Source organism: Ciconia boyciana, unplaced genomic scaffold (genome assembly GCF_034638445.1).
Source record: "Ciconia boyciana unplaced genomic scaffold, ASM3463844v1 HiC_scaffold_68, whole genome shotgun sequence".
NCBI lineage: Eukaryota > Metazoa > Chordata > Aves > Ciconiiformes > Ciconiidae > Ciconia > Ciconia boyciana.
The window spans coordinates 38431-50000 of record NW_027328436.1 but is presented as its reverse complement, the minus strand read 5'-3'; the positions used below and the strand labels follow the sequence as shown (position 1 = coordinate 50000).

At 61.0% G+C, this 11570-nt stretch overlaps 1 protein-coding gene and 2 pseudogenes across 1 annotated transcript; all 3 read right to left on the bottom strand.

Moving 5' to 3' along the window:
• Nucleotides 1-2368: 2368 nt before the first annotated feature.
• LOC140645978 (feather keratin-like) lies at nt 2369-2671 on the bottom strand. Its single transcript, XM_072849419.1, has one exon. The coding sequence runs from the start codon at nt 2669-2671 to the stop codon at nt 2369-2371; it is 303 nt and encodes a 100-aa protein (XP_072705520.1).
• A 3791-nt stretch (nt 2672-6462) lies between these two features.
• Nucleotides 6463-6764, bottom strand: LOC140645981 (feather keratin 1-like; annotated as a pseudogene).
• A 3791-nt stretch (nt 6765-10555) lies between these two features.
• On the bottom strand, nt 10556-10857 carry LOC140645982 (feather keratin 1-like; annotated as a pseudogene).
• Between the last annotated feature and the right edge of the window lie 713 nt (nt 10858-11570).

Genomic DNA, 11570 nt, shown 5'->3' with positions numbered 1-11570 from the left:
CAGGCGAGCAGTGCTTGTTGCTGAGGAAGATGAAGGGAGGTAGGAAGGAGTGCTGCGCGTGCGGAGGTCAGCGAGTGCGTAGGGCCTGAGGGGTCGTAGCCGTGAGCGCAGAGGGAGGTGGCTGATGTCCTTGGGAGGCTACTCTCCATTGTCTTGTGAAGGTCATGGTGCCTGGGAGCGGTTCCTGATGGCTGGAAGAGAGCTCCTAGCCCTTCTACCTTGAAGAAGATCAGGAAGGACCATGTGGGAAACTAGAGCTTGCGTAGCCTGAGCTCATTGCCGAGAAAGGTGATGGAGGAAATTGTCCAGGAAAGCACGGCCGAGCCCAGGAAGGACATGAAGGTGATGGGGAGCGGTCGGCGTGAATTTACAAAGGGGAAATCACGCTTGACCGACCTCCGTGTCTCCTCCGTTGAAGTGACTAGCTTTGTGGACGAGGAGAGAGCCGTGGCTGGTGTTTACCTCGACCTTTTAGTAAAGCCTTTGACGCTTTCTCCCCTTGCGTGCTCCTAGACAAGGCGAGAAAGTACGGGGTGCGTAAGTGGACAGTGAGGTGGAGTGCAAAGTGGCTGAAGGGCTGGGCCCAGAGGCTTGTGATCAGTGTCCCAGAGTCGAGATGGAGGCAAGTCTCAAGCGGTGTAGCGCTGGCCTCGGGTCCGTGGGGCCACCACTGTTCAACATCCTCCACAATGACGTGGGCAGCGGGACGGAGTGCCCCCTCAGCAAGTTGTCAGATGGTGCAAAATGTGGCGGAGTGGCTGAGGCAGCGGCTGGATGTGGCACCATTGAGAGGGATGCGGAGAGGCTGGAGATGGGGGCGGAGAGGAATGTGCTGGAGTTGAAGAGAGGGAAAGGCCAAGTCCTGGGCCTGGGGAGGAATAGTGGTGGGCAGCCGGACGTGGTGGGGGCCAAGAGGCTGGAAAGCAGCTTTGCTGAGCACGACTTTGTGGTGCTGGCGGTGCAAAAGCTGACTATGAGGCAGCAATGCAGCCTTGGGTCAAAGGAGACCAAGAGTCTCCAGGGCGGCATTGGGCAGCGCGTTGCCAGCAGGTCGGGGGAGGTGCTCTTGCGCTCTGTTCAGCGCTGGTGAGGCCCCGTGTGGAGTCCTGTGTCCAGTGGAGGGCTCCCCAGTGGAAGAAGGACATGGCCTTAGTGGAGCGAGTCGAGCGCAGGGCCCCCTGGACTCTGAAGGAACTGGAGCATCCTTCGTATGAGGAGAAGCTGAGAGAGCTGGGAGGTTTTTGAGCCAGGAGGCAAGGCCACGCAGGGGAGATGTCATCACTGTGTGTATATCACGGACGGGAGGGAATGAGGACGGGGGAGCCAGACTCTTCTCATGGGTGCCCACGGGCAGGGCAAGGGTGAATGGAGAAAGCTGCAAAGACGTGCCATTTCCTTGGAAGAGAAGACAACCTTTGTTCAGTGTGAGGGTGGTCAAACAGTGGAACCGGTTGGGCAGAGAGGTGTTGGAGCCTCCATCCTTGGAGCTACTGAAAACCTGACTGGACATGGTCGTGGACAGCCTGCTGGAGCTGACCCTGCTTGAGCAGGTTGGTTGGTCTCCAGAGGTTCCTGTTTGCTGTGATTCTGCTTGCTGTGATGGCCAGAGAGTCGTGCTGGGAAGAGAGTTGGTTCAAGTGCGTGCTGCCACGGGGAGCTTGGGTCAGAGGCAAGGGTCGAAGTGCATTAGCGTGTCCAAGCCTTTGTTTGGGCAAGTGAAGGGCTTGTGTGAGGGGCTCGAAGCCCCCGTGTGCTGCTCTGTGGTGGTGGTGGTGGTGGTGGTGGTGTTGCTGGGGACGTAGTTCCCAAGAGAGGCCTTGTAGCCCTTTCCACCTACCGCAACGGGCTCTTGAGCCCTGTCTTTGTGCTGGGTGAGGCTGGAAGAGCCTTGGGAGAAGAAAGGAAGTGGAGGCGTCATGGGCTGGGATGCAGGAGAACTTTATTGAGGGAAAAGAGTGAAAAGGCAGGAGCGCCAAGTGGAAGGGAGGCGGTGTGAGGGGCAAGTAGGGCGACCGTCAGCCCACATCTCTCTCTTGTGTGAGACAGATCTTGCCAGAGCACCAAGCTCTTCCTGCTCCGCAGTGGGAGCGGCACTCTGGAGGTCCCCGGTGGTCTTTGGCTTGTGAGAAGGCGGTTGCAGCGGAGAGTACTGGACATAGCAGAAGGGGGGATGCAAAGAAGGAGGTACATGGGCCATGTTTCCAGGCAGGCCGGGCTGGCCCCTTCCCTGCTGGCTTTGTGCCTTGGGAGGAGGAGCCGTGGACAGTGGGGCCCATGTGCCAGCAATGGCCGGGAGGTGCGTCTCCTCAATGCATGAGGCGGCTTCCAGGCTGTGTGGGGTTGGTGTCAGGGGTGGTGGCGAGCGCCCTTAGCAGGGGTAGCAGCCTCTTCTGCCGCCGAAGCAGCCCAGGCCTCCGAAGCCGTAGCCGAAGCCGCCGGAGGAGACGGGCACTCCCTGGGAGCTGAGGACGTTGCCCACAGCAGCGGATGAGGAGGATCCGACGGCGGTGCTCTGGGGGAAGGAGCTGAGGATGGGTCCTGGCAGGGTGACCAGCACGGCGGGAGGCTGGATGACAACGCGGGAGTCCTGGCACTGCGTGACACAGGGCTCGTTGCAGCTGTTAGCCAGCGGGGTGGGTCCGCAGGGGCGGCAGAGGTCGTAGCAGGCCATGTGTGTGGTGCGGAGGGGCCCTGGAAGAGAGGGTGTTGAGGAAGCGGAGGGGCGTGGGGGTGCGAGGAGCGGTGTTGCAGGAGAGCGAGGGAGGCCAGGGAGGCCTGGTGTGGGTGTGTGGGGAGCGTGGCGGTGGGGAGGCGTGAGGGCTGCTGAGGCTGGGAGCCAGAGCGTGCTGGAAGAGACGGGCCAGGTGTGGGGGCAGGAGAAGGAGGGGAAGGGTGTTGAGACTCACCTTGTTGACGGCGGAGGAGAAGGCGTGAGGAGAAGTGTGTGAGGGAGAGAGGCGCTGGGCCCGGCCCGAGGCTGGTCCCCGAGGGGCAGGACAGCCTTTGCGCATGAGAGCATCGTGCAGCAAGCAGCTGTTGCATGCCAGAGGCTGGCAAGCAGTGAGGTGGGGTGTGTTTTCCTTCCCGCAATTCTGCAATTTCACGTCCTCCTCTTGAGGACGTGTCCACTTGCCCTGGCGGCAGCTTTTAAGTGCGAGTATTAGAGGCCAAAGGCTTGGTGTTTGGGCGCGTGTCAGGGCGGGCAGAAGACGCCACCAACGCGTAGGAGAGGTGGGGTGTCGTCAGGTGAGGTCATCCCGTGGCGCTCGTGTAGCGTGGTTTGGGGTTTTGTTGTGAAGAGGGGGCCCCGTTTCCTCGCAGGCCTGGAAGGTGGGTCTGGGCTTTGGAGGTGTGCCAGGTGTGAGGTGCTGCCCCTTCCATGGCGTTGGGTCCGTCCTTGCCGTGCTGCCAGCTCGCTAAGCCTGTCTTTAGGCCTGGCCTTTCCCGTTGAGTGTGCTCTGTGGGTGTCTTGGTGCCTCTGTGGCTTGTGAGGTTGTAGGTGGGAGAAAGGAGGCTGCCCGTTTGGGCTTGTTCCCCCCTGGTGCCGTCCCTGGGGGTGGCAGTGCAAGCAGGCAGAGGAGGGGTGCTTGGGAGAGCAGGCCGTGGTCCTGGCAGCCCTGGTTGAGAGCTGGCAAGCCTTGTGATGTGGGGAGCCCTGCCCCGCTCCCCAGGGGCTTGTGTTGGCCCCTGGGTAGCGCTGCCCTTAGCTGGGGCCGGCAGATTTGCAGCCTGGGCTGTGGCGCAGACACGGTGCTTGATGTGGATCACCTCGCAAGGGCAGGTGAGTTTGTGGAGAGCCCAGGAGTGTGGCGAGAGGCAGAGGGGAGTGGGAGTGTGAGCGGCAGGCAGGAGAGGCTGTTGAGCAAGGGCCTTTGGGCTCTTTACTTGGGGTGAGTGCCGAGGGCTGAGGCCACTTCTCTGCACAGTGTTGGAGGGGCAGAAAGAGGACTTGGATGTTGCAGAGGGCATTGGAGGCGAGCATGGTGCACGGGGCTGCAGAGCCGAGGCCCTGGTGGTGGTGGATGCATGCGGAAGGGTTGATGAATGGCAAGGCCTGGCCCAATTGAGCCAAGGTGAGTGTTTTTCAGGCTGTTTGTCAGGCGAGCAGTGCTTGTTGCTGAGGAAGATGAAGGGAGGTAGGAAGGAGTGCTGCGCGTGCGGAGGTCAGCGAGTGCGTAGGGCCTGAGGGGTCGTAGCCGTGAGCGCAGAGGGAGGTGGCTGATGTCCTTGGGAGGCTACTCTCCATTGTCTTGTGAAGGTCATGGTGCCTGGGAGCGGTTCCTGATGGCTGGAAGAGAGCTCCTAGCCCTTCTACCTTGAAGAAGATCAGGAAGGACCATGTGGGAAACTAGAGCTTGCGTAGCCTGAGCTCATTGCCGAGAAAGGTGATGGAGGAAATTGTCCAGGAAAGCACGGCCGAGCCCAGGAAGGACATGAAGGTGATGGGGAGCGGTCGGCGTGAATTTACAAAGGGGAAATCACGCTTGACCGACCTCCGTGTCTCCTCCGTTGAAGTGACTAGCTTTGTGGACGAGGAGAGAGCCGTGGCTGGTGTTCACCTCGACCTTTTAGTAAAGCCTTTGACGCTTTCTCCCTTGCGTGCTCCTAGACAAGGCGAGAAAGTACGGGGTGCGTAAGTGGACAGTGAGGTGGAGTGCAAAGTGGCTGAAGGGCTGGGCCCAGAGGCTTGTGATCAGTGTCCCAGAGTCGAGATGGAGGCAAGTCTCAAGCGGTGTAGCGCTGGCCTCGGGTCCGTGGGGCCACCACTGTTCAACATCCTCCACAATGACGTGGGCAGCGGGACGGAGTGCCCCCTCAGCAAGTTGTCAGATGGTGCAAAATGTGGCGGAGTGGCTGAGGCAGCGGCTGGATGTGGCACCATTGAGAGGGATGCGGAGAGGCTGGAGATGGGGCGGAGAGGAATGTGCTGGAGTTGAAGAGAGGGAAAGGCCAAGTCCTGGGCCTGGGGAGGAATAGTGGTGGGCAGCCGGACGTGGTGGGGGCCAAGAGGCTGGAAAGCAGCTTTGCTGAGCACGACTTTGTGGTGCTGGCGGTGCAAAAGCTGACTATGAGGCAGCAATGCAGCCTTGGGTCAAAGGAGACCAAGAGTCTCCAGGGCGGCATTGGGCAGCGCGTTGCCAGCAGGTCGGGGGAGGTGCTCTTGCGCTCTGTTCAGCGCTGGTGAGGCCCCGTGTGGAGTCCTGTGTCCAGTGGAGGGCTCCCCAGTGGAAGAAGGACATGGCCTTAGTGGAGCGAGTCGAGCGCAGGGCCCCCTGGACTCTGAAGGAACTGGAGCATCCTTCGTATGAGGAGAAGCTGAGAGAGCTGTGAGGTTTTGAGCCAGGAGGCAAGGCCACGCAGGGGAGATGTCATCACTGTGTGTATATCACGGACGGGAGGGAATGAGGACGGGGGAGCCAGACTCTTCTCATGGGTGCCCACGGGCAGGGCAAGGGTGAATGGAGAAAGCTGCAAAGACGTGCCATTTCCTTGGAAGAGAAGACAACCTTTGTTCAGTGTGAGGGTGGTCAAACAGTGGAACCGGTTGGGCAGAGAGGTGTTGGAGCCTCCATCCTTGGAGCTACTGAAAACCTGACTGGACATGGTCGTGGACAGCCTGCTGGAGCTGACCCTGCTTGAGCAGGTTGGTTGGTCTCCAGAGGTTCCTGTTTGCTGTGATTCTGCTTGCTGTGATGGCCAGAGAGTCGTGCTGGGAAGAGAGTTGGTTCAAGTGCGTGCTGCCACGGGGAGCTTGGGTCAGAGGCAAGGGTCGAAGTGCATTAGCGTGTCCAAGCCTTTGTTTGGGCAAGTGAAGGGCTTGTGTGAGGGGCTCGAAGCCCCCGTGTGCTGCTCTGTGGTGGTGGTGGTGGTGGTGGTGGTGTTGCTGGGGACGTAGTTCCCAAGAGAGGCCTTGTAGCCCTTTCCACCTACCGCAACGGGCTCTTGAGCCCTGTCTTTGTGCTGGGTGAGGCTGGAAGAGCCTTGGGAGAAGAAAGGAAGTGGAGGCGTCATGGGCTGGGATGCAGGAGAACTTTATTGAGGGAAAAGAGTGAAAAGGCAGGAGCGCCAAGTGGAAGGGAGGCGGTGTGAGGGGCAAGTAGGGCGACCGTCAGCCCACATCTCTCTCTTGTGTGAGACAGATCTTGCCAGAGCACCAAGCTCTTCCTGCTCCGCAGTGGGAGCGGCACTCTGGAGGTCCCCGGTGGTCTTTGGCTTGTGAGAAGGCGGTTGCAGCGGAGAGTACTGGACATAGCAGAAGGGGGGATGCAAAGAAGGAGGTACATGGGCCATGTTTCCAGGCAGGCCGGGCTGGCCCCTTCCCTGCTGGCTTTGTGCCTTGGGAGGAGGAGCCGTGGACAGTGGGGCCCATGTGCCAGCAATGGCCGGGAGGTGCGTCTCCTCAATGCATGAGGCGGCTTCCAGGCTGTGTGGGGTTGGTGTCAGGGGTGGTGGCGAGCGCCCTTAGCAGGGGTAGCAGCCTCTTCTGCCGCCGAAGCAGCCCAGGCCTCCGAAGCCGTAGCCGAAGCCGCCGGAGGAGACGGGCACTCCCTGGGAGCTGAGGACGTTGCCCACAGCAGCGGATGAGGAGGATCCGACGGCGGTGCTCTGGGGAAGGAGCTGAGGATGGGTCCTGGCAGGGTGACCAGCACGGCGGGAGGCTGGATGACAACGCGGGAGTCCTGGCACTGCGTGACACAGGGCTCGTTGCAGCTGTTAGCCAGCGGGGTGGGTCCGCAGGGGCGGCAGAGGTCGTAGCAGGCCATGTGTGTGGTGCGGAGGGGCCCTGGAAGAGAGGGTGTTGAGGAAGCGGAGGGGCGTGGGGGTGCGAGGAGCGGTGTTGCAGGAGAGCGAGGGAGGCCAGGGGAGGCCTGGTGTGGGTGTGTGGGGAGCGTGGCGGTGGGGAGGCGTGAGGGCTGCTGAGGCTGGGAGCCAGAGCGTGCTGGAAGAGACGGGCCAGGTGTGGGGGCAGGAGAAGGAGGGGAAGGGTGTTGAGACTCACCTTGTTGACGGCGGAGGAGAAGGCGTGAGGAGAAGTGTGTGAGGGAGAGAGGCGCTGGGCCGGCTTTTATGCTGGTCCCCGAGGGGCAGGACAGCCTTTGCGCATGAGAGCATCGTGCAGCAAGCAGCTGTTGCATGCCAGAGGCTGGCAAGCAGTGAGGTGGGGTGTGTTTTCCTTCCCGCAATTCTGCAATTTCACGTCCTCCTCTTGAGGACGTGTCCACTTGGCCCTGGCGGCAGCTTTTAAGTGCGAGTATTAGAGGCCAAAGGCTTGGTGTTTGGGCGCGTGTCAGGGCGGGCAGAAGACGCCACCAACGCGTAGGAGAGGTGGGGTGTCGTCAGGTGAGGTCATCCCGTGGCGCTCGTGTAGCGTGGTTTGCGGTTTTGTTGTGAAGAGGGGGCCCCGTTTCCTCGCAGGCCTGGAAGGTGGGTCTGGGCTTTGGAGGTGTGCCAGGTGTGAGGTGCTGCCCCTTCCATGGCGTTGGGTCCGTCCTTGCCGTGCTGCCAGCTCGCTAAGCCTGTCTTTAGGCCTGGCCTTTCCCGTTGAGTGTGCTCTGTGGGTGTCTTGGTGCCTCTGTGGCTTGTGAGGTTGTAGGTGGGAGAAAGGAGGCTGCCCGTTTGGGCTTGTTCCCCCCTGGTGCCGTCCCTGGGGGTGGCAGTGCAAGCAGGCAGAGGAGGGGTGCTTGGGAGAGCAGGCCGTGGTCCTGGCAGCCCTGGTTGAGAGCTGGCAAGCCTTGTGATGTGGGGAGCCCTGCCCCGCTCCCCAGGGGCTTGTGTTGGCCCCTGGGTAGCGCTGCCCTTAGCTGGGGCCGGCAGATTTGCAGCCTGGGCTGTGGCGCAGACACGGTGCTTGATGTGGATCACCTCGCAAGGGCAGGTGAGTTTGTGGAGAGCCCAGGAGTGTGGCGAGAGGCAGAGCGGGAGTGGGAGTGTGAGCGGCAGGCAGGAGAGGCTGTTGAGCAAGGGCCTTTGGGCTCTTTACTTGGGGTGAGTGCCGAGGGCTGAGGCCACTTCTCTGCACAGTGTTGGAGGGGCAGAAAGAGGACTTGGATGTTGCAGAGGGCATTGGAGGCGAGCATGGTGCACGGGGCTGCAGAGCCGAGGCCCTGGTGGTGGTGGATGCATGCGGAAGGGTTGATGAATGGCAAGGCCTGGCCCAATTGAGCCAAGGTGAGTGTTTTTCAGGCTGTTTGTCAGGCGAGCAGTGCTTGTTGCTGAGGAAGATGAAGGGAGGTAGGAAGGAGTGCTGCACGTGCGGAGGTCAGCGAGTGCGTAGGGCCTGAGGGGTCGTAGCCGTGAGCGCAGAGGGAGGTGGCTGATGTCCTTGGGAGGCTACTCTCCATTGTCTTGTGAAGGTCATGGTGCCTGGGAGCGGTTCCTGATGGCTGGAAGAGAGCTCCTAGCCCTTCTACCTTGAAGAAGATCAGGAAGGACCATGTGGGAAACTAGAGCTTGCGTAGCCTGAGCTCATTGCCGAGAAAGGTGATGGAGGAAATTGTCCAGGAAAGCACGGCCGAGCCCAGGAAGGACATGAAGGTGATGGGGAGCGGTCGGCGTGAATTTACAAAGGGGAAATCACGCTTGACCGACCTCCGTGTCTCCTCCGTTGAAGTGACTAGCTTTGTGGACGAGGAGAGAGCCGTGGCTGGTGTTCACCTCGACCTTTTAGTAAAGCCTTTGACGCTTTCTCCCCTTGCGTGCTCCTAGACAAGGCGAGAAAGTACGGGGTGCGTAAGTGGACAGTGAGGTGGAGTGCAAAGTGGCTGAAGGGCTGGGCCCAGAGGCTTGTGATCAGTGTCCCAGAGTCGAGATGGAGGCAAGTCTCAAGCGGTGTAGCGCTGGCCTCGGGTCCGTGGGGCCACCACTGTTCAACATCCTCCACAATGACGTGGGCAGCGGGACGGAGTGCCCCCTCAGCAAGTTGTCAGATGGTGCAAAATGTGGCGGAGTGGCTGAGGCAGCGGCTGGATGTGGCACCATTGAGAGGGATGCGGAGAGGCTGGAGATGGGGCGGAGAGGAATGTCCTGGAGTTGAAGAGAGGGAAAGGCCAAGTCCTGGGCCTGGGGAGGAATAGTGGTGGGCAGCCGGACGTGGTGGGGGCCAAGAGGCTGGAAAGCAGCTTTGCTGAGCACGACTTTGTGGTGCTGGCGGTGCAAAAGCTGACTATGAGGCAGCAATGCAGCCTTGGGTCAAAGGAGACCAAGAGTCTCCAGGGCGGCATTGGGCAGCGCGTTGCCAGCAGGTCGGGGGAGGTGCTCTTGCGCTCTGTTCAGCGCTGGTGAGGCCCCGTGTGGAGTCCTGTGTCCAGTGGAGGGCTCCCCAGTGGAAGAAGGACATGGCCTTAGTGGAGCGAGTCGAGCGCAGGGCCCCCTGGACTCTGAAGGAACTGGAGCATCCTTCGTATGAGGAGAAGCTGAGAGAGCTGTGAGGTTTTGAGCCAGGAGGCAAGGCCACGCAGGAGATGTCATCACTGTGTGTATATCACGGACGGGAGGGAATGAGGACGGGGAGCCAGACTCTTCTCATGGGTGCCCACGGGCAGGGCAAGGGTGAATGGAGAAAGCTGCAAAGACGTGCCATTTCCTTGGAAGAGAAGACAACCTTTGTTCAGTGTGAGGGTGGTCAAACAGTGGAACCGGTTGGGCAGAGAGGTGTTGGAGCCTCCATCCTTGGAGCTACTGAAAACCTGACTGGACATGGTCGTGGACAGCCTGCTGGAGCTGACCCTGCTTGAGCAGGTTGGTTGGTCTCCAGAGGTTCCTGTTTGCTGTGATTCTGCTTGCTGTGATGGCCAGAGAGTCGTGCTGGGAAGAGAGTTGGTTCAAGTGCGTGCTGCCACGGGGAGCTTGGGTCAGAGGCAAGGGTCGAAGTGCATTAGCGTGTCCAAGCCTTTGTTTGGGCAAGTGAAGGGCTTGTGTGAGGGGCTCGAAGCCCCGTGTGCTGCTCTGTGGTGGTGGTGGTGGTGGTGGTGGTGTTGCTGGGGACGTAGTTCCCAAGAGAGGCCTTGTAGCCCTTTCCACCTACCGCAACGGGCTCTTGAGCCCTGTCTTTGTGCTGGGTGAGGCTGGAAGAGCCTTGGGAGAAGAAAGGAAGTGGAGGCGTCATGGGCTGGGATGCAGGAGAACTTTATTGAGGGAAAAGAGTGAAAAGGCAGGAGCGCCAAGTGGAAGGGAGGCGGTGTGAGGGGCAAGTAGGGCGACCGTCAGCCCACATCTCTCTCTTGTGTGAGACAGATCTTGCCAGAGCACCAAGCTCTTCCTGCTCCGCAGTGGGAGCGGCACTCTGGAGGTCCCCGGTGGTCTTTGGCTTGTGAGAAGGCGGTTGCAGCGGAGAGTACTGGACATAGCAGAAGGGGGGATGCAAAGAAGGAGGTACATGGGCCATGTTTCCAGGCAGGCCGGGCTGGCCCCTTCCCTGCTGGCTTTGTGCCTTGGGAGGAGGAGCCGTGGACAGTGGGGCCCATGTGCCAGCAATGGCCGGGAGGTGCGTCTCCTCAATGCATGAGGCGGCTTCCAGGCTGTGTGGGGTTGGTGTCAGGGGTGGTGGCGAGCGCCCTTAGCAGGGGTAGCAGCCTCTTCTGCCGCCGAAGCAGCCCAGGCCTCCGAAGCCGTAGCCGAAGCCGCCGGAGGAGACGGGCACTCCCTGGGAGCTGAGGACGTTGCCCACAGCAGCGGATGAGGAGGATCCGACGGCGGTGCTCTGGGGAAGGAGCTGAGGATGGGTCCTGGCAGGGTGACCAGCACGGCGGGAGGCTGGATGACAACGCGGGAGTCCTGGCACTGCGTGACACAGGGCTCGTTGCAGCTGTTAGCCAGCGGGGTGGGTCCGCAGGGGCGGCAGAGGTCGTAGCAGGCCATGTGTGTGGTGCGGAGGGGCCCTGGAAGAGAGGGTGTTGAGGAAGCGGAGGGGCGTGGGGGTGCGAGGAGCGGTGTTGCAGGAGAGCGAGGGAGGCCAGGGGAGGCCTGGTGTGGGTGTGTGGGGAGCGTGGCGGTGGGGAGGCGTGAGGGCTGCTGAGGCTGGGAGCCAGAGCGTGCTGGAAGAGACGGGCCAGGTGTGGGGGCAGGAGAAGGAGGGGAAGGGTGTTGAGACTCACCTTGTTGACGGCGGAGGAGAAGGCGTGAGGAGAAGTGTGTGAGGGAGAGAGGCGCTGGGCCGGCTTTTATGCTGGTCCCCGAGGGGCAGGACAGCCTTTGCGCATGAGAGCATCGTGCAGCAAGCAGCTGTTGCATGCCAGAGGCTGGCAAGCAGTGAGGTGGGGTGTGTTTTCCTTCCCGCAATTCTGCAATTTCACGTCCTCCTCTTGAGGACGTGTCCACTTGGCCCTGGCGGCAGCTTTTAAGTGCGAGTATTAGAGGCCAAAGGCTTGGTGTTTGGGCGCGTGTCAGGGCGGGCAGAAGACGCCACCAACGCGTAGGAGAGGTGGGGTGTCGTCAGGTGAGGTCATCCCGTGGCGCTCGTGTAGCGTGGTTTGGGGTTTTGTTGTGAAGAGGGAGGCCCCATTTCCTCGCAGGCCTGGAAGGTGGGTCTGGGCTTTGGAGGTGTGCCAGGTGTGAGGTGCTGCCCCTTCCAT

Bases quoted from the DNA above. Each gene is read 5' to 3' on its own strand.
- LOC140645978 (XM_072849419.1), bottom strand. From the start codon at position 2,671: ATGGCCTGCTACGACCTCTGCCGCCCCTGCGGACCCACCCCGCTGGCT.